The following is a 22,364-nucleotide window of genomic DNA, read 5'->3' as shown; positions in this document are numbered from 1 at the left end:
TCAATCTCTGACATTGCAAACTGCTCAATCTCTGACATTGCAAACTGCTCAATCTCTGACATTGCAAACTGCTCAATCTCTGACATTGCAAACTGCTCAATCTCTGACATTGCAAACTGCTCAATCTGACATTGCAAACTGCTCAAAATCTGACTGCAAACTGCTCAATCTCTGACATTGCAAACTGCTCAATCTCTGACACTGCAAACTGCTCAATCTCTGACACTGCAAACTGCTCAATCTCTGACACTGCAAACTGCTCAATCTCTGACATTCCAAACTGCTCAATCTCTGACATTGCAAACTGCTCAATCTCTGACACTGCAAACTGCTCAATCTCTGACACTGCAAACTGCTCAATCTCTGACACTGCAAACTGCTCAATCTCTGACACTGCAAACTGCTCAATCTCTGACACTGCAAACTGCTCAATCTCTGACACTGCAAACTGCTCAATCTCTGACATTGCAAACTGCTCAATCTCTGACATTGCAAACTGCTCAATCTCTGACATTGCAAACTGCTCAATCTCTGACATTGCAAACTGCTCAATCTCTGACATTGCAAACTGCTCAATCTCTGACATTGCAAACTGCTCAATCTCTGACACTGCAAACTGCTCAATCTCTGACACTGCAAACTGCTCAATCTCTGACACTGCAAACTGCTCAATCTCTGACACTGCAAACTGCTCAATCTCTGACACTGCAAACTGCTCAATCTCTGACACTGCAAACTGCTCAATCTCTGACACTGCAAACTGCTCAATCTCTGACACTGCAAACTGCTCAATCTGACATTGCAAACTGCTCAATCTCTGACACTGCAAACTGCTCAATCTCTGACATTGCAAACTGCTCAATCTCTGACATTGCAAACTGCTCAATCTCTGACACTGCAAACTGCTCAATCTCTGACACTGCAAACTGCTCAATCTCTGACATTGCAAACTGCTCAATCTCTGACATTGCAAACTGCTCAATCTCTGACATTGCAAACTGCTCAATCTCTGACACTGCAAACTGCTCAATCTGACATTGCAAACTGCTCAATCTCTGACATTGCAAACTGCTCAATCTCTGACACTGCAAACTGCTCAATCTCTGACATTGCAAACTGCTCAATCTCTGACACTGCAAACTGCTCAATCTGACATTGCAAACTGCTCAATCTCTGACATTGCAAACTGCTCAATCTCTGACATTGCAAACTGCTCAATCTCTGACACTGAAAACTGCTCAATCTGACATTGCAAACTGCTCAATCTCTGACACTGCAAACTGCTCAATCTCTGACACTGCAAACTGCTCAATCTCTCACACTGCAAACTGCTCAATCTCTGACATTGCAAACTGCTCAATCTCTGACACTGCAAACTGCTCAATCTGACATTGCAAACTGCTCAATCTCTGACATTGCAAACTGCTCAATCTCTGACACTGCAAACTGCTCAATCTCTGACACTGCAAACTGCTCAATCTCTGACACTGCAAACTGCTCAATCTCTGACATTGCAAACTGCTCAATCTCTGACACTGCAAACTGCTCAATCTGACATTGCAAACTGCTCAATCTCTGACACTGCAAACTGCTCAATCTGACATTGCAAACTGCTCAATCTCTGACATTGCAAACTGCTCAATCTCTGACATTGCAAACTGCTCAATCTCTGACACTGCAAACTGCTCAATCTCTGACACTGCAAACTGCTCAATCTCTGACACTGCAAACTGCTCAATCTCTGACACTGCAAACTGCTCAATCTCTGACACTGCAAACTGCTCAATCTGACATTGCAAACTGCTCAATCTCTGACACTGCAAACTGCTCAATCTCTGACATTGCAAACTGCTCAATCTCTGACACTGCAAACTGCTCAATCTCTGACATTGCAAACTGCTCAATCTCTGACATTGCAAACTGCTCAATCTCTGACACTGAAAACTGCTCAATCTGACATTGCAAACTGCTCAATCTCTGACACTGCAAACTGCTCAATCTGACATTGCAAATTGCTCAATCTGACATTGCAAACTGCTCAATGTCTGACATTGCAAACTGCTCAATCTCTGACACTGCAAACTGCTCAATCTGACATTGCAAACTGCTCAATCTCTGACATTGCAAACTGCTCAATCTCTGACACTGCAAACTGCTCAATCTCTGACATTGCAAACTGCTCAATCTGACATTGCAAACTGCTCAATCTCTGACACTGCAAACTGCTCAATCTCTGACATTGCAAACTGCTCAATCTCTGACACTGCAAACTGCTCAATCTGACATTGCAAACTGCTCAATCTCTGACATTGCAAACTGCTCAATCTCTGACATTGCAAACTGCTCAATCTCTGACATTGCAAACTGCTCAATCTCTGACACTGCAAACTGCTCAATCTGACATTGCAAACTGCTCAATCTCTGACATTGCAAACTGCTCAATCTCTGACATTGCAAACTGCTCAATCTCTGACACTGCAAACTGCTCAATCTCTGACATTGCAAACTGCTCAATCTCTGACATTGCAAACTGCTCAATCTCTGACACTGCAAACTGCTCAATCTCTGACACTGCAAACTGCTCAATCTCTGACATTGCAAACTGCTCAATCTCTGAAACTGCAAACTGCTCAATCTGACACTGCAAACTGCTCAATCTGACACTGCAACCTGCTCAATCTGACACTGCAACCTGCTCAATCTCTGACACTGCAAACTGCTCAATCTCTGACACTGCAAACTGCTCAATCTCTGACACTGCAAACTGCTCAATCTCTGACATTGCAAACTGCTCAATCTCTGACACTGCAAACTGCTCAATCTGACACTGCAAACTGCTCAATCTCTGACACTGCAAACTGCTCAATCTCTCACATTGCAAACTGCTCAATCTCTCACACTGCAAACTGCTCAATCTCTGACACTGAAAACTGCTCAATCTGACATTGCAAACTGCTCAATCTCTGACACTGCAAACTGCTCAATCTCTGACACTGCAAACTGCTCAATCTCTGACACTGCAAACTGCTCAATCTCTGACACTGCAAACTGCTCAATCTGACATTGCAAACTGCTCAATCTGACATTGCAATCTGCTCAGTCTCTGACATTGCAATTAGGGCTGTATTTAATAATTTAGCACCAGTAGGCTCTCCGGTGCTAAACTTTCCAAACAGTTCAGCACCAATTTTTTAAATGATTTGCATCCCTGTCAAGGATGCTTGGTTCATGATCAAAGGATTTAATGTCATCTTACACATATGAATATGTATCAGGGCAGAAAGGCATGAGGCTGATAGTCAGGATCGATATTGGTTATTTTAAATAATGACGTGAAAACCCACACTCTGCAGCAGCACTGCTTAATGGCAGCATCAGAGACAACAGCAATAGTTTAGTGTTTCAGTAGGAGTCCGGATTGCTGGTTATTACAGTGTGTAACAAATCATCTCACATTCTCTGTTTATTTAAGTAGCCTACTACCATATTCCAGTCCGGAGGATTCAAAAGCAAAAAACAAAACACTTCTTTATTTTATAAGTGTGGTTGAACATGTTAGCTTGATGGCACAATGGTATTTATAGAAGGATATAACTGAGGGAAAAAAAAAATTATTTTAAGTAAAATGTTTTAGTAAATTAATTTTTTTTAATACTCTCAAAAGCCTCCTGTGATCCGTGCTCATTTTGGGAAGCGAAGCATTAGTGAGCTTCCACAATGCCACTCCCTGTAACTGCATCTCTCTTCTCTGAATGGACAGCTAAATCAAGATCCCTGCTATTGTTGATTGTTTCAGGTGTCTGTAAAAAGAACATGATTGATGTTCTGAACTGGGGTGATTTCCACCTATCGCTCTACATTTATTATTTTTTTCTTTTTATAAAACCTTGATGCTTGACTTTTCAAGTGTGAGCACCCTCGCTGCCTTTATGAAAAATGCTTTCCTGTTAAAAATGTGCTGACCCTATGCATTTGCATCTTAAAAACAATATGGATTTATTGGTGCACATGTGTACCTGCGTACCAGTTACGTGAACCCCTGTGTATGAACCATTTTATTCTCTTACGTTAAATAAATGATTAATAAAATAACATCCTGTGACAAAGAGGGCCGGAATGGGGGACGTCAGACCAGAAACAGGAACCAGGAAATAAACAGAGAGAGAGGTAGAGTTTGGTGGAGCTGAATGGACTCGCTCAGCATTTAATGAATTAACAGAACAGTAAATAACGGCTGTAACAAACAAAAACACAGGACACGGCACAGCTTTCCAGAAATCGATATTGCATCCTCAAAAAAATCAAGCAAGTTAGTTAGGCACGATCTCCCTTTCCTAAAACCATGTTGACTGTCTCCCAGGACCCTCTTTCCATATAAGTAATTTTCCATTTTGGATCTTATTATAGTTTCCATAAGTTTGCATATAATAGAAGTCAGGCTTACTGGTCTGTAGTTACCTGGTTCAGTTTTGTTTCCCTTTTTGTGGATCGGTATTACGTTTGCAATTTTCCAGTCTGTCGGTACCACCCCTGTGTCAAGAGACTGCTGCATGATCTTGATTAGCGGTTTGTAAATTACTTCTTTCATTTCTTTGAGTACTACTGGGAGGATCTCATCCGGCCCAGGGGATTTGTTTATTTTAAGAGCTCCTAGTCCCTTTAACGCTTCTGCCTCAGTTATGCTAAAGTTATTTAAAACTGGATAGGAACTGGATGGCATGTGGGGCATGTTGTCAGTATCTTCCTTTGTAAAAACTTGTGAAAAGTTTTGACTTGCGTTTGCAGTTCTGTGTACTCTTTCTGTGTACTTTGTTTTTGGTTCCTTTTAAACGCTCTGTAAAGTGCCTTTTTTTTCCTGAATATTTTTTAATCATTTTTGCCATTTTGTTTTAGATTTTGATTCGTCTACTTTTGGGATGTAACTGTTTTTTGCGCCTCTAGTACTACATTTTTGAAAAATAATCATCCTTTTTCTGTGGATGTTTTCTCTATTTTAATCCAATCTACTTTTGTTAGTCTCTGTTTCATTCTTTCATAGTTTTGCCTTTTTAAAATGTAAACCTTAGCTTTAGTCACTACTTTCTGGTTTTTAAAAAAGCACTTCAAATGATCACATGTTGTGATCTGAGTTTGCAAATTGTTCTCTAACCTTTTTTTAGTTATTCTGTTTTCATTAAGACTAAATCAAGGCATGCCTCCCCTCTAGTCAGTGCCTTGACAAATTGTGTTAGCAAGCAGTCCTTTCCACCATTTGAATTTCGTCCGTCGTGCTCCCCACTGGGTTTTCCCATTTTATTTGGGGGAAGTTGAAATCCCCCATTAGTATGGCTTCTCCTTTGTTACACGCGTTTCTAATGTCATTGTATAACAGATTATTTTGCTCACCGTCTGAATTTGGCGGTCTATAACATGCCCCTATTATTATGCCCTTTGAATTCTTGTCCATTATTCTGACCCCCATATTGATTCTGTGTTTGTTTTTTTTTCTTCCAGATTTAACACCTGGGCTTCAAGACTTTTTTTGATGTATAGCGCTACCCCTCCGCCTCTTCTATCCTGCCTGTCTTTCCTATACAGTGCATACCCGCTTATATTATATTCGTCCCCATCACTCTCGGATAACCAAGTTTCTGTAACAGCTGTGACATCGTAGTTACTTGTTAGCGCAGTAGCTTCAAGTTCTAACATTTAGTTTTTTGAGACTTCTAGCAATTAGATAAATACATTTAGTGGCTGTCTTACCTGAGTTGTTGCCCTTGTTTTGATGTGGTCCTTCTGTTTTTTGTTGATTTCTCCCCCCTTCCTTTTTAGTTTAAATGCTTCTGAACCTGCTCGAGGATCTTTTCTCTAAATAGATTGGTTCCCTTTGTATTTAAGTTCAGTCCATCCTGCCTATATAGATAGTCCTTGTTGTAGAATGTGGTCCAATGTCCAAGGAAGGTGAAGCCTTCCTGTGTGCACCATGAGTAGTTGTTACTCTCTCATGAATGAATGCAGACAATTAAATAAATACATTACTGTGCTATTTGGAATATGAAGAAATGTCTTCATCTAGGCAATGTGGGGAAGCTATAAAAAAGGCTAACAAGATGCTCGGATACATTGTGAAAAGTGTTGAATTTAAATCAAGGGAAGTAATGTTAAAACTGTACAATGCACTTGTAAGACCTCATCTTGAATATTGTGTTCAGTTCTGGTCACCTCGCTATAAAAAAGATATTGCTGCTCTAGAAAGAGTGCAAAGAAGAGCGACCAGAATTATTCCGGGCTTAAAAGGCATGTCATATGCAGACAGGCTAAAAGAATTGAATCTGTTCAGTCTTGAACAAAGAAGACTACGTGGCAACCTAATTCAAGCATTCAAAATTCTAAAAGGTATTGACAGTGTCGACCCAAGGGACTTTTTCAGCCTGAAAAAAGAAACAAGGACCAGGGGTCACAAATGGAGTTTAGAAAAAGGGGCATTCAGAACAGAAAATAGGAGACACTTTTTTACACAGAGAATTGTGAGGGTCTGGAATCAACTGCCCAGTAATGTTGTTGAAGCTGACACCCTGGGATCCTTCAAGAAGCTGCTTGATGAGATTTTGGGATCAATAAGCTACTAACAACCAAACGAGCAAGATGGGCTGAATGGCCTCCTCTCGTTTGTAAACTTTCTTATGTTCTTATGTTCTTATGTCAAGAAATGTAAAATGTGTGAGTGTGTATACTATCTATAATATATGTGTAACTTTTTTTTCCCAGTATATCCACCACAGCCCAGGCAACTCCAGACGAGGCTTCGGAATCGACTGCGCCATCCTATCCTGCCAGGTGTACATCTCCCAGATCCTGGTGGCCTCGGCCCTGGGCGGGGTGGTGGAGGCGGTGGGCAGTGTGCGGGTCATCCCAATGGTGGCATCAGTGGGGTCCTTCCTGGGCTTCCTTGCCGCCACATTCCTCGTCATCTACCCGCAGACACCGAGCACCGACGAGCCCAAGGAAGAGCAACAAGAGGCGCTGGCCCTGCCCGTCGGCTCCCATGCCCTGGAGAAGCCCACCCTCGTGAAGCTGACCCACAAAGGGACCGCCAAGTCCTGCGATTTGGAATGCGAGTCCACGCTGTGAACTGAAGGTGCAGAGAAGGGCGCAGGATTTAATGTATATAACCAATGGAAACATTTCAAATGCAGAATTAGTAAAATGCAACACATACTGCATGGTTTTGAAAGAATGTTCAGCTACGGAATGAAATCATTCAGTTCTATTTCCACTGTGGCTGCATAGTCTTTAAATTTCAGTGGAGTGGGGGATCTCTCTGCATCTTCTGTAGCAGAGTCTGTTTGGGTTAGGGATCTCTTGGAAGGTGACGTCTGATAAATATTTAAAATTAGAAATGTTGGCACTTTAAAAAACAAAAAACTAAAAAACCATAAAGAAATGTAAACAACAATGTTTTTCTAAATTAATTTGAGGAATCAACAGTTTGAATTGCTTATGCAAGTTTTGTGGTTGCATGTGTCGTTGCATGGGGTGGTGCTTGTTTTGTTTTGTGGTTGCATGTGTCGTTGCATGGGGTGGTGCTTGTTTTGTTTTGTGGTTGCATGTGTCGTTGCATGGGGTGGTGCTTGTTTTGTTTTGTGGTTGCATGTGTCGTTGCATGGGGTGGTGCTTGTTTTGTTTTGTGGTTGCATGTGTCGTTGCATGGGGTGGTGCTTGTTTTGTTTTGTGGTTGCATGTGTCGTTGCATGGGGTGGTGCTTGTTTTGTTTTGTGGTTGCATGTGTCGTTGCATGGGGTGGTGCTTGTTTTGTTTTGTGGTTGCATGTGTCGTTGCATGGGGTGGTGCTTGTTTTGTTTTGTGGTTGCATGTGTCGTTGCATGGGGTGGTGCTTGTTTTGTTTTGTGGTTGCATGTGTCGTTGCATGGGGTGGTGCTTGTTTTGTTTGTTGTTGCATGTGTCGTTGCATGGGTTGGTGCTTGTTTGTTTTTTTTTTTTTGTTCCTGGGTAGTAAGTGTTATTATACTGTATTTACAGTATAATCGTAAATCTCGAAAAACTACTCACTTCTAAATCTTTTGTAGTCATTTTTGTATTACTTTAGTATAAATACATGTTAATTTGGATTCATATGTTGTTTTTTTCTGACTTTATGTGAACGAAAAGACACACATTTGCCCGTTTTCCCATTGGAAATAGTGATATTTTGAAATATCACTGTCCTGGTCACAAAAGCAAAGTTTGTGGGGAATAATAGCCATTTTCTATACTTTTGAGGCATAAGCAATTAGGAAATAACACTTACTACCCAGGAACAAAAATTGTGTTACATAGTGTTATTTTGGGAGGGGGTGGAGTTCCCTGGCAGTGGCACTTTCAGGCAGTGCTGATTGTGCAGAAACCGCTGCAAGTTCTTGAGCTTCCTTCATTCTTGCAAACAGCTTCCATTCTTGATATCCTGGTTACACCTGTGAACGCTGTTTTCAGCATCCTCAAGTGCTTCAGTGGGTAGAAATGCTTCTGTTTTCATTTTCCAGTTTAAGAAAAACAAATTTTCTTGAAGCAGATCTTTGAAATAAACCTTCTGCACAACATTGGCTCAGTCTTCAGGGTCTGGTCTGACCCAGGCGTGGGATGAATGTATGAAGTTGCAGCAATGTGGGCACTTTACTGGATTGCTGGTAATATGCGGGCACTTTACTGGATTGCTGGTAATATGCGGGCACTTTACTGGATTGCTGGTAATATGCGGGCACTTTACTGGATTGCTGGTAATATGCGGGCACTTTACTGGATTGCTGGTAATATGCGGGCACTTTACTGGATTGCTGGTAATATGCGGGCACTTTACTGGATTGCTGGTAATATGCGGGCACTTTACTGGATTGCTGGTAATATGCGGGCACTTCACTGGATTGCTTGTATTATGCGGGCACTTCACTGGATTGCCGCTAATGCAATCTAGATATAGCACTATGAGAGGTGCAGACAACGGGGGGAGGGTTGTTGCCCTGTGGCTTCTGTGCTGTGCTATGGAGGGAATCATGTTTTTGTAGGATGCGTAAGACCCCTTGTGGGATTGGCTTTATTGGCTTCTCCTGTGCTTGACATGGGGACTTGAATCTGCTGTTATCCAGGTGCCAGTCTGGATCGGGCTCTTGAGTCTGCTCTTACCCAGGCTCCAGTCTGGATCGGGCTCTTGAGTCTGCTCTTACCCAGGCGCCAGTCTGGATCGGGCTCTTGAGTCTGCTCTTACCCAGGCGCCAGTCTGGATCGGGCTCTTGAGTCTGCTCTTACCCAGGCGCCAGTCTGGATCGGGCTCTTGAGTCTGCTCTTACCCAGGAGCCAGTCTGGATCGGGCTCTTGAGTCTGCTCTTACCCAGGCGCCAGTCTGGATCGGGCTCTTGAGTCTGCTCTTACCCAGGCGCCAGTCTGGATCGGGCTCTTGAGTCTGCTCTTACCCAGGCTCCAGTCTGGATCGGGCTCTTGAGTCTGCTCTTACCCAGGCTCCAGTCTGGATCAGGCTTTCTTGATACTGGGATCTCCAGGTCCAGGAATGTTCTCACAATTCCTGTATTGCATGTACTAAGAGGAAATACACAGTGTTTTAATGAAAAGAAATAAATACAATAAGAGCAATTAAGTAATCCAAATCCTTTAACAAAGGTGCTGGGCAATTTTTTAAATATATATATTAAATTGATACAATCGTGTGTGAAATTACTCACACACACGCGCGTGCACAAAAAACAAACATACGCGTGTATGCGCATGTAATATATATTCATCTAAGTACGATTCATGCAAATATATAACATATATATATATATATATATATATATATATATATATATATATATATATATATATATAGTGCATCTTTAAGATTTTTAGAATGTTAAAAAGACAAACCATCGTGTTTTTTGACAAATCAATTGAAAGTTGCAATAATTTATCTGCCTCATTGATTAGGTGTAGTAATTTTAAGGAATTGTGCGTGTTTGGGGGTCAGTACTTTATAATGCCTGCATGACATTTTGTTGTGTCCTGGTCATCTCAACACTGACATTTAGTAATCATGTAAAGAAAAAGAAACACTAGCATATGTCATTTGTGAAAGTCAATGTATTCTTTTTTAAAATTGTATTACTTGAAGTGCATCTTGAGTGTTTCTAAAGCTGAGGGAACACGACACCACTTTGTATCTTGGAACTTGGCTTCAGGAGACTAGGTTTCAGGCCACTGCACGGCACACCAGGGGAGACCTGGGGTTTGATACAGCAAAATTACCTCAAACTAGGTCTCCCGGGTTCCTGGAACCAAGTTTCAAGCCACTGTTCCTGAAAAAGGGGCTTTGTGTTCCCTCAGCTTAATATGCAGATAAAGACACACATGTGAGCCTCCTTTTCAGGAGCCTGGAGCTCAGGCTAGCACACACCTCTTGTTCAAGTATTAGACTCTTTAGGGTCCATCAAATTACAATGTCATGGCCCCGGATGTAATACTTTTTGTATGAATTCTTTAGCGTAGTAGCTGCAGAACCGAAGTTGCACAGGACTTTATAAAAACTACGCTGAAGAAAAAACATCTATATAAATATATAACCGTGGAAAAGGAAAAAAAACCAAGACTTGTTTGAGTAGATATTTATTTTTCTGGAATTGTATTGCAAAATGCCCGTAAGTGTATGCTGACTTTATTTAATGAAAAAATAAATAAATCAAATGTATTTATATTTTAAACTTCTAACGCAAATGAGACAAATGACACCCTGAATGTGTGTGCCTGTGTGCCTATGGGAGTTTGGGGCCCAAAAGTCAACTATGAAAATGTCATATTATGTTTATTATTTGATTTTCAACACTCACATATCCGACCCTATAAAACATCGACTTCAGTGATTGATCATTCATTTTGGTCCGTTCCAACCCTTCTTTGTGTTCCCTGCAAAGTGGACAATATCTGAAAGGACTGTTTTAAAATAAGTAGGATCCATTTAGATGTACTGTATTGGTTTTGTTGGTGTAGTACTATATTTTCAACAGAAGTAGTATTTTAATTCAAAACGATATGATAATATCACTTGCCAAAACTACGTTAACTGTAATACAGTACATACTTTTAAATCCGGTACATGTTGTAGCGGCATGTAAAATGTACCGTTAACGCCCTAACAGCAAAATGAAATCTAAATGTTACCCATGCACAGAACTGTGTAAAAACGTAAAAGGCAACGCAAATTGGCAAAACCAAAAGATTTAAAAAAAAAAAACAGTTAAAACTGTATCCAAAGTCAGTGTTCAAAATTGCAGAATATGGTGCTTGATAAATCCCCAATGTCACAGTTCACTTGCAAATGAAGATGCACAAAAACAACTAAAGAGCACAGATTGTTTTTTAAAAAAATGCATCACAGTATCTTAAACGTTTTAATGATGAACTGTTGCATTAGCCCAGCTTGTCTCGTTCGCTTTGTTTTGGCTGCATTTTCATCAGGTGAAACTGCAGGAAGCGCTGTGTAACTGCACACTATAAGACTAGAATGATTTGGCATTAGAGAGAATTTATTTTATTATTTTTTTTAAAACGCGGGCGACCTAATTCAAGCATTCAAAAATTGGTGAGGGAAAAGGTATTGACAGTGTCGACGCAAGGGACTTTTTCAGCCTAAAAAAAGAAACATAGGATATAGGGGTCATATATATATGGAGATTATAGAATAAAGGGGCATTCAGAACAGAAAATAGGATGACTGACGTGTATCTTTATCCCAGTGCTGATTGTACAACTTTTCTCTTCGGTTTTTAAAGTGCATATATGTGTTTCTTTCTCGTCTAGTTTTTGTTTTGCTAAAAGCCTATGTGTAAATAGTGTATCCCATTTTACAGCTCAGATGATAAATACCGTATTTATGGCGTGTGTACGTTTTCTTCTGCCTATTTGTTAGAACCTAAAAAAAGTAAAACCCTGTTAAACGGAAATAACATTACTGTAATCAACAGAAGAGGGATACGATGCCATGTGCTGTTGGGATATGTTTTTCTTCTGAATTTTTTTCAATATAAATTTTCAGCAATGTTAAATATTTACATTACATTTACCTATTCATGCAAAACATTTAGTTTCACTTGGTTTACAAAATAACAGCACCACGTTACTCAAACTCGTTTTATTATTTAACGGTTTGTTGTTGTTGACACAAGTTCATTTGTTCTTGTTAGAAACCTAAATCCTAAATTCATTTTATCATGTCAAATTTAATCTTTAACATCCCATTGTATTGATAGCACTTAAAGCATGCTGTGAGTTATCAGTTGCTCGGATAGATAAGGATGGCTATGCTTTGCCTCACTCTTCTCTTTAAACTCTGATTGCTTTTGGATCAGGATTCAGTATTTAATAGCTATTACTTTACAATAAGGGAGTTTTATAATTTCACTTAAAAGCATAAAGATCTGCAGGTACCATGCCGTTTTCTGAAACTTCTTACTGTGTGTGTGCCTGTGTATATCCTGTCCCTTCCTCTGTGTGTGTGTTTGTGTGTATCTTGTCCATTCCTCTGTGTGTGTGTGTGTGTGTGTGTGTGTGTGTGTGTGTGTGTGTGTGTATCCTGTCCGTTCCTCTGTGTGTGTGTGTGTGTGTGTATCCTGTCTGTTCCTCTGTGTGTGTGTGTGTGTGTGTGTATCCTGTCCATTCCTCTGTGTGTGTGTGTGTGTGTGTGTGTGTGTGTGTATCCTGTCCTCTGTGTGTGTGTGTGTGTGTGTGTATCCTGCCCATTCCTGTGTGCGTGTGTGTATCCTGCCTGTTCCTGTGTGCGTGCGTGTATCCTGCCTGTTCCTGTGTGCGTGGTGTATCCTGCCCGTTCCTGTGTGCGTGCGTGTATCCTGCCCGTTCCTGTGTGCGTGCGTGTATCCTGCCCGTTCCTGTGTGCATGTGTGTATCCTGCCTGTTCTTGTGTGCGTGTGTGTATCCTGCCCACTCCTGTGCGTGTGTGTATCCTGTGTGTGTGTGTGTGTGTGTGTCCCCTGTCTGTTCCTCTGTGTGTGTGTGTATCCTGCCTGTTCCTGTGTGTGTATCCTGCCTGTTCCTGTGTATGTATGTGTGTGTTAGTGTGTCCTACCTGTTCCTGTGTGTGTATGTGTTTGTTTCTGTGTGTGTGTGTGTGTGTCCTGTCCGTTTGTGTGTTAGAATTGAGGTTAGGAGATGTCCGCAAGAGGGCTGTCGGTGTGCTCATCTTGTGAGAGGCGTCTCAGTTGCTTTTTTTGTTTTTTCCTTGTTCCATGTTATGTACATTCAGAGACCTGTGCTGTGCTGAGTGTCAGTTGAGACAGTTTCAGGTTCCCAAGCATGCTTAGCGTCTGTGTGGGAATGCAAATGGGAGAACACAGCAATGGATTCACTGCATTCTGTCTATTGATCTTGATTGTAACTAAATTTGTGGCTTCAAGCTTGTGTATCTCCAGTAGGAGATGTGGGCACATTTGGAGAGGAGAGATGTTGCATTAATTTGCTGTGCCTTAAAATGTGCTTTGCATTCAAGATCAACCCTCCCAACCCCAACATGCCAGTGATCTGCTCTCATTAGGATGGTACACATAGCAAGGTGATGACAGTATAAGGGCTAGGAAAGGCTAGCAGATAGGCAGATAGTTTGAAATGACTTAAAACAGTATTTGGTGTATTGTGAGTTTAGAACTTGCCCACCGTGCAATCTTGTGATCCTGTTTATTCTTTACCTGTACTTTGACTATCACCCCATGCATTTCTTACATGTACTGTGACTACCACCCCATGCATTTCTTACCTGTACTTTGACTATCACCCCATGCATTTCTTACCTGTACTTTGACTATCATCCCATGCATTCCTTACATGTACTCTGACTATCACCCCATGCATTTCTTACCTGTACTTTGACTATCATCCCATGCATTCCTTACATGTACTCTGATTATCATCCCATGCATTTCTTACCTATACCCCAGCTAAAATACAGTAAATCTGAACAGTGGCATGCATGTTTTAATTTGAGTGCAGCCTGAGATGTCAGCTGAAATCCGTGTTGTGTTTGCCTGTAGACACTGCTGCTTCATTTATGAGAGGGGAACTTGATCTGAAATCTAAAAGCCGGCTGCATTCAACAAGTGTGCCGTGCAATGGTACAGTTAGGTGATCACCTGTTTAAAATGAAGCTCCATACTGCCTCAGCACTATGCAGTAGTATCTCTTTCTAAACCAAGTTGTTTATTCTGAAGTAGTCTCTGGCTAAGTCTCTCTTATAGTCAAAGTGTTCTCTAAGACCGAGTTAGCCACCAGACACAATATGCAGTAGTATCTCTTTTTAAACTGGACATAGAGTCCGTTATTCTGAAGTATATCGAATTTTCCTTCCTGGTTCAAGGTGGTTCACTTTTCTTCTCCAATGATTTTTGTATTACTGTGTGTGCCCAATTTAAAAAGTACTGTCTCTGCTTTGTATGAAATGCCAAAACATAGAAATCTTGAATTAAAGTCACACCAAAAGTTGTATATTATAGAAGTTCTATGACTATTACTTACCTGTGCGTTAGAGATACAAAATGCTTTATTTTTATTGCTCTGGTTTTATTTTTTTTTTATGGTTTCAGGGGGCTAGAGGACTCATTGTTCCACTTGGAATACACTCATGACAGCAATGTCCTACTCTATTACCAGGACTGGCAGTCAGTGTTACACTCTGAGCACTAGACAATTCTTTCCTTCCATATAATGTGGAATACAGAGTGAGGACATTTAACAGATTCAAATCAAAGCCCCAAATTTTGAAAAGCATTGGCTGGAGAAAGAGTAGCTCATGATCAATGGATGAAGGTTTTGTAAATAATATCCAGTTTGCCCCATCCTTTCCTGACAATAAGCTCAATGCAGACTGAAACATGTGCTGTTTAATTCATAGCACTGTCACGCTTTCATGTCGCCTAAAAACAAATGTGCCCTTTTATTAACTTGTGGAGGGTCCAGTGTCACAAGCTGTTCTGTTTTAATAAAGGATGTATTTTTTTTATTTTGGAAATTACATTAACTGACCCAACACAGGCATTTGAAGAAAGTGCATTCTGTTGCCTAGATCGGCTCTTTTTTTTTTTGTCTTTCCTCCATTCAAGGCAGCTGCTCTGCTCCTGTTTTCAAATGAGTTTGGACAGGTCTGTTTCACTATAGTGAAAGCAATGTGTTTCAGATGTAACATGGCCAGCACAATCCCTCGCTGCGACATTCATGACTATTGAGTGATTTAACAACAAAAATAATATAAATAGAAAAATGCCTCATTATAGTTAACCATTCAAAATGTGCATATAGCCATCTCATGCCTTTTTAAATATTTGGTTCCATAGAGAACTGGCCATAAGACAACTGCTTTTTTTATCAACTTATTAAGTTGGGGCGCTGTTGTAGTTCCTGCTGATTTATAGCAATGTTATTAAACTTTTAACAAAATGTGTGTGTGGTAAACACATGATGTTTTGAAAGATAATGGGCTAAAGCAAAGTAATGTCACAGACTGCCAGGCTGGAAACTTGTTTGAAGGGGACTGTTTTAAATCAGTACTAGTTTTAAACAAAGGAAAAGAGACATATGGCTTTTCTACTTGGTACTTCAGTGACTGACCAGACTGAAAGGGCATCCACTAATTGGGGAAGTTGTTTCCAAACTGAAGGCACAGCAACCTCACATTTTGAGAAGTATTCCCAGACTCCTCTCCAGCACATACTGTACAATCACCCCTAGCTAGTACAGACCCCTAGCTTCAGCGCGCGATGCTGGGCAGACCCCTAGCTTCAGCGCACGATGCTGGGCAGACCCCTAGCTTCAGCGCACGATGCTGGGCAGACCCCTAGCTTCAGCGCGCGATGCTGGGCAGACCCCGTAGTTTCAAGCCGCAGATTTACTTTTTTAGTTCGGCAGGACGGACATGGCCTTTGTTTTTATTAAGCTCTTTAAATAGGGTTTTATTTGAGCTTTTCTTTTGATGCTGGATACATTTCAACACTATTCTTGTATTTCCAGGGAATAAATAAAAGTCTGTTACTTTTTTTATTTTCCTCTGGCTCTTGCACATTTTTTTCATTTGTATAATCTCTGGTTTGAAAACACTGGGTTTAATTAATCAAAGGAGAAGAATAAACATTTTCCATGTATAGTGTGTTGTACAAAAGATGTTGTTCACAATTCCAGTCAGAATAAAACATATTTCAGTAACATTTGTTTTGTGTGTGCTTGTTTTTCTTGCATTTAATCTCATCTCATGAACCTTGTTGAAACATGTTTATCTGAGCCTATGTTATATTCTAAAGTGCTGTACTTATGTACTTACTCCAGGTTTTCACCACATAGATCACTGTCATCGCAACACCAACAACCAAAAAGACAGACACTGCATCTAAATGCCCTATCAGTTTCTCTTTTGCACTCAAACAATCAGTACGCAGATATTCTGGATGTAAAGGGAATTGCGTTTCTCTGGTTCCGGTGGCAGATCACACCGTCTTATTTGAGTGCACCACTCTGGCTTTCATCCTGCTTTAAAACCCAGGCAGCAGGTACGAGGTACCTATTGTGGAAGGGCAGTGTGTGGACCTGGCTGGCCAGCGGACGGAATAGCAGACACGGAGGCGAAAGACTGCAGTTCAGCACGGCTGTGCATTAACAAATTAAACAAAAGACTCAAACAGACTAACAAACAAATGAATGCACCCAAGTAGAGCTATCACAGGGCAAAGCCAGGGAGAACAACCTGCTGCTCCCAGTCCTTTCAACGAAACTAAAAGATCCATAATAAAAGGGCTGGTTCCTCCTTATATACCATGTGGCCAGAGCTGACTGAAAATCAATCAGCCAGCAGCTGGCAAGATTCTGCACATGGATTTGGCTGGAATAGGATTTTAACCCCATAACTGCCACATTAGTCAGAACAGAAAAACACGCAGACACACTAATTATAAGGCTTGCTGGGCCTTAGCCCTGCAACACAATGTAAAATAAAATGTTCAACTGCCAAGAACGGGAGGGGCAGTCCACAATTGAAGTCGTTAGCAAGAATATTGTTCATTCATTTCTGAGTGCTAGTTTACTTGGTTTCTACCAATCAGTGGCACTTGCTCACAGGACGTGGAGGAAGGCAGAGGACCCCGTCACTGGCAGATTGTCAATTGTGCTAGCCTCGCATCATTTCCTGATCCAATTGCTGTGCAATCAGGAGACCCACTACTCGTAAGACCTGGTCTCTGGACTCAGCTGTAAGGCACTGGAGTTCAGTGAAGTTTACCAGTGCTCTGCCAAAACTAACAAACATTACCATTCAAGTATTTAAATAAAAGATTTTTTATATAAACCTGAAAAAGATCCCAAATATTGAAAATGCTGTGCAAAAAAGTTGGATCTGAAATGAATGAATTAATTAAATCACAAAATCTCTTTAAGATGGTCATTGCTTTTTCTTGTAAATGTCTTAGTTTCATAAAGTTGTCTATACAAGGGCCTCCAGCAGTTGCAAATGGTAATTATAATATTTTATCTTACAAATCAACAGTTAACCAAGTAAAAACACTGAGGGGTAGATGTACTAAGATGGGCCAGCCGCAGTGCAAACATACCGCAGTTTGCATTTTCGTTGTGGTTTGCTGCAGCAGAGGGTTCCCAAAGGATAACGTCTATACATGCAAGTGTGCAGGAATCAAAATAACATTGTTTATGTTAAATGTAAACGTCATCAACAACGCATTCTGTTCTACCTTCAATTTACCTGTTTTAAACACCGATATATATATAAAAATGAAAGTCAGTTTAATCCTATCAGAGTCTATATGGGGTCTGAACTTTACGTTACATTATGTAAAAATATAAATCTGCACAGTAGGCCTATACAGTACAGCATTAAAATCAGATGAATGCCCAGCACACTTTTTTGTACTTTAGCTTATTGGTAACACAAAGTAAATCATAGTGTTGCATTTTACACGTTGCTGTACAATATGAATAAAACATTATTTTAAATTGAAACAACGTTTTTTTTTTTTTTTTTGTATTCTTATTATTTTTAAGTCGACAATTAACACACAATAGATCGTGGTCCTATACAGATGCTCAGAATGAGCTGGAGGGGTTACTGGCGCATTTGTGCAGTCTATTGCTCCCAAAACTCTGGGAAAACCAGAAATGTCATAGAAATTCGTTTTCAATGCTTGTAAGTACACACTGACTTTATTGAAAAATATATACTTGGGTGTTCGTCTCAAAAATACATTGAGCACAACTGGCAACACACTAGAAAAAGCGGACTGGGAAACGTCAGCAATAATTCCGACTGTTTAAAACATGCTTTCAGGGGGCTCCCGAGCGGCGCTTCCAGTAAAGGCACTCCGTGTGGAGTGCATGATGTGCCCAAAAGTCTGGACGTCGCCGGTTCGAGTCCAGGCTATTCCCTTGCCGACCAAGGATGTCCTCGGCTCACCATGCACCAGCGACCCCTGTGGTGTGGCCAGGCGCTTGCGGGCTTGCCTGTAAGTTGCCTAGGGCTGCGTTGTCCTCCAACACTAATTCTGGGTGCTCCATGGTGAGTCTGCAGTGTGTAAAGAAGCAGTGTCCGATAGCACATGCCTCAGAGGACAGCATGTTCGTCTTCACTCCTCCCGAGGCGGCGCAGTGGTGGTAGCGGTGGGCAGAGCCTAAAAATAACTGGACACTATTAAACTGGGGAGAAAACAATACAAATAATTGGCGTCCACTAAATTTTAAAAAGAAAAGAAAAAAAACACATGCTTTCAAAAGTTCTTAACAAATTGATGCAAATGTAAGTGTTGCAATTGCCTGCAGCTTTAGTTCATCTCAATACAATATTTTTGATCCCTCAATCTCCACCCTGTTTTATGCAGGAATGCCCAGAATTATTAATTTAAAGCTAAAGGAAAAATAAGAACTGCGGCTGTAAAGCATTTGTTAAAATGATACTAACAGCGTTTTGTTTGTTTAGTACATGTCCGCTACACTTCCAACTGGTTTGCATGTGACTTGCAACGATTGCGACAAACGCAACACTTCAGTACATCTACCCCTAAGTGTCTTCACAATGGACTCCTGTCCAATACATGTGAATCCTCAGCAGGTCATTGTTGGGTCAATGGTACTTTGAGAAAGGCAAAAACAGGCTCTTTTGACCTACAGCTGTGGCCAAACGTTTTGCATCACCTAGAATTTTAGGATTGAGACATCATAAAAATATTATATATATATATATATATATATATATTATTGAGATATTTTGTTTAACACCATTTCACGGATCGTGAGCTAGGGATAGGGCAGAAGCAGTAGAAGGGAGCGATAAGTAGGAGAGAGTGCCGGCTAGAAAGGACCGGACCTAGGATAGAAGAGGAGGTGAGGACCACTCTAGTAGCAGACCAGCAAAGCTGGACATGGAAGCTAGGATAGAAGGTGGTCACCGACTGAGGGCGGCAATGCCGACAAAACCCAGGGGCGAAGGACCCAGCAACTGAAACCGGACAGAAGGATGGTCACTGACTGAGGGCGGCGATGCCGACACGAGCCCAGGGGCGAAGGACCCAGCAACCGAAGACAGGATACAGAAAGTGGTCACTGACTGAGGGAGGCGATGCCGACACGACCCAGGGCCGAAGGACCCAGCAACTGAAAACACATATGAGGGTTATAACTCGGGGAGCCGCCCCTCAGAGGGAGACGGTCCCGGAAGACCGGGACACGAAAGAAGTTAGAGAGGGAGAGGTACTCGGCATCTGAGACTTCTATAAAGGGGCGTTCGTTAGACCCCCCAATTGGCCGAGACTTCATGCTGTCTGGGACCTCAGATAAGAACAAGGCATAGAGGTTAGTATGGGAAAAAGCGGACTCGATTTGATTGGGATTCGAGCATGAGTAGCCACGTCCCGTACTGAGACAGAGTATAGAACAGAGCCTTGAGTGAGGCAAGATAAGCGCAGGAGCTGCGAAAGAACAGTGTGGCCGGGGGTCTGCTCTGACTCACATGGTGAGAACTCCCTTGAAGGTCAAGGGAGGCTGAAGCCTGCCCTGAGGTCAGGGAAGTGAGATCACTTGCCCCTCCAAAAGGATGGACCCCTGGCTCCTCACCAAATCTCCCACACCGTGAGACAAACAAAAGACAGCACATGCCAGCGCATAACAAACAAAAGACTAGAAGGACAAATGAATTAGTGCTGGGGGCAGGGGAGGGGGCGTGTTTCACTACGAGGGAGCCCTGCTCCATGGAGGGAGGAGGGGTCTGCGAGGAGGCTAGGGTGGACCGAGGGACCATCCACCTGGAGGATAGGGTGAGGACTGGACAGAGGTCTGCTCGAAGGCTGATGAGAGGATAGAGGAGTAAATCATTGTAGGGGGAGAAGCGGCTTTTCTGAAGAGTGGAAATTAGCAAATGGAGAATATATGTTGATATAGACAGACAGGAAGGTGAGGCAGCGGGAAAGCTCTTAAAAATCCCACAGAGGGTCAGGCGGAATGCTGAATATGGAGATACTGGAGGGAGTTGGAGAGAATCCCTAGCACGGACCATGAGAGCCAGGTTTTGATTGAAGGGCTATGATTATTCGAATCTGGGCACAGAAGATTGAAAACACCAAGCAGGCTGTAGAATAGGAGCTTGAACAAGGTGGAGGGCTGCAGACATGTAATGCTGAGCAGATTGAAGGAGGTTACTGAGAGTAGGATTCAGTCAAATAGCATCTGGAGAAGCTGAGGATTCTGGATGGGGGTTGTGGAAGCAAATGGGACCAACTGACTGAACTTGGATACCGAAAGTAGAGGCAGAAGGAGAACTGGAACTGAGGGCTGAGGTGGCAGCTGGACTGAACGAACATGAATAGGCTACTGGGGAAGCACCGGCGCTTTTGCGTCCCATATTCTAGAAATGAGGGCAGAGATGAGATGCCGCCTTTCTAATAGTAACGGTTTGCTACTGTCATGTCTGCTTGGAATGGAAAAGTTAAACTCACATTCAGAGATTTGGGTTTCGCAACACCAGTTATTCTCTTAATAGTGGAAATCCTTAGCTCATAATCAAGACAGATTTCCAGTCTCGTACCACATCTCAAACAAAGTATTAATGCTGTAACATTTGGGAGGATGAGTGGAGATATGAATAGGATTGCTGAGGAAGTGCCCCGCATTTTGATTAGATGGGGATTAGCGTTAGCCTTGATAGTGGGAATGCTGCCACAATCGTCGTATTGGAGGAAGGCTGGAGCATTGTAGGCTCTGGAGAAGTGCAGTTGCTGATTTAAACAGTAAACTAGAGCAACTTTTGCAGCTGCAGTAGTGAGCTGATCTGAAGAGGGAGTGGAGATCTGCTATAGTGAGGAGCAATTAACAGTAGAGGTCTGAGGAAGAAAACAATGGAGTGCTGTCAGTAGTGTGCAGAGGCCCAGCCGTGAGAGCAGAGATCTGCAATAGAGAACGGAGGACTACCATCGATAGAGTGCGGTGGTCTGCTGCAGAGAATAGGGATCTGCTGAATGCAGTAGATATTGGTCTTTCAGTGAAGGCCGATTTAGATGGAGCCAGAGATGGGGCTGCTTTTGGGCAGAGATGAAGACCCAAAAGATCTGAGACCACTGCAGAACAGGAGAGGATGAAGAATGTGTTGCTCCGAGGTGTCTGCAAAACCTATTGATTGGTCGGGAGCAGTTTATTGTTTATTGGGGGTAGGAGGACATTGTTGATAAATCGTAGGACATGGTTCCATGACTGACTAGCGGCTCGCGTTGATGAAATGATGACTTTGATGAAGCTGGTCGGATTGGAGGAGCAGTGCCAGATGAGGAAACACGAATCTAGGAACAGGAATAAGTCATAGGAATGGATGTGTGATGCAGGGAATCAGGATGTTACTATGATGGTAGATACTGAGCATCTCAAAAACAGCTGAGTAAGGTTGCTTCATGACCAGGTCCTTGAAGAGGGGAAGAGTTGAAATTTGAGAACGTCAGTTGCTACAAAAGGTTGAAGAGGAGGGGGACTCCTGCATTCGCTCAGAGTGACACTGCAGGAATGTATACAAAAGCTGGAGCATGCGAGCTTCACAGTGATAGCAAACCAGCTTAGAGACTGTATAAAATTTGTGGTGTTATACTGCCATCTAGCGGTTATGATTGGAATTAACCATTGGCTTGTGCGAAGCCGGGTAGAATATATTTGGTTATTGTGATTAAAATCCTTGTCGGTGTAGAACAACAATTGCGTATCTTTTTAGATTTGAATATCTTCGTTATGTGTTTTAGGACAGTTAGTCATGTATATAAATACATTAATACAGTATTAGATGTCACAATTCAGCAAGTTGAACGAACCCTCGCAGA

The 22,364-nt window shown here is 41.9% G+C and overlaps 1 protein-coding gene across 2 annotated transcripts in view; it reads left to right on the top strand.

Moving 5' to 3' along the window:
• LOC121313707 (solute carrier family 45 member 4-like) overlaps nucleotides 1–7,912 on the top strand; it is a 55,152-nt gene extending 47,240 nt beyond the window's left edge. The window contains exon 7 of one of the 2 annotated variants that reach the window (XM_041246525.1): nucleotides 6,748–7,912. In XM_041246525.1, coding sequence (XP_041102459.1) covers nucleotides 6,748–7,110 — 363 coding nt within the window. In that variant the 3' untranslated portion in view covers nucleotides 7,111–7,912. Of the gene's footprint in view, nucleotides 1–5,493; nucleotides 5,534–6,747 lie in introns of those variants that run through there. The other variant, XM_041246526.1, reaches the window with a different exon arrangement.
• Nucleotides 7,913–22,364: the final 14,452 nt, after the last annotated feature.

Source organism: Polyodon spathula, chromosome 3 (assembly GCF_017654505.1).
Source record: "Polyodon spathula isolate WHYD16114869_AA chromosome 3, ASM1765450v1, whole genome shotgun sequence".
Classification (NCBI taxonomy): domain Eukaryota; kingdom Metazoa; phylum Chordata; class Actinopteri; order Acipenseriformes; family Polyodontidae; genus Polyodon; species Polyodon spathula.
The sequence above is the reverse complement of the archived record's forward strand: the minus strand, read 5'-3'. Positions and strand labels throughout refer to the sequence as shown.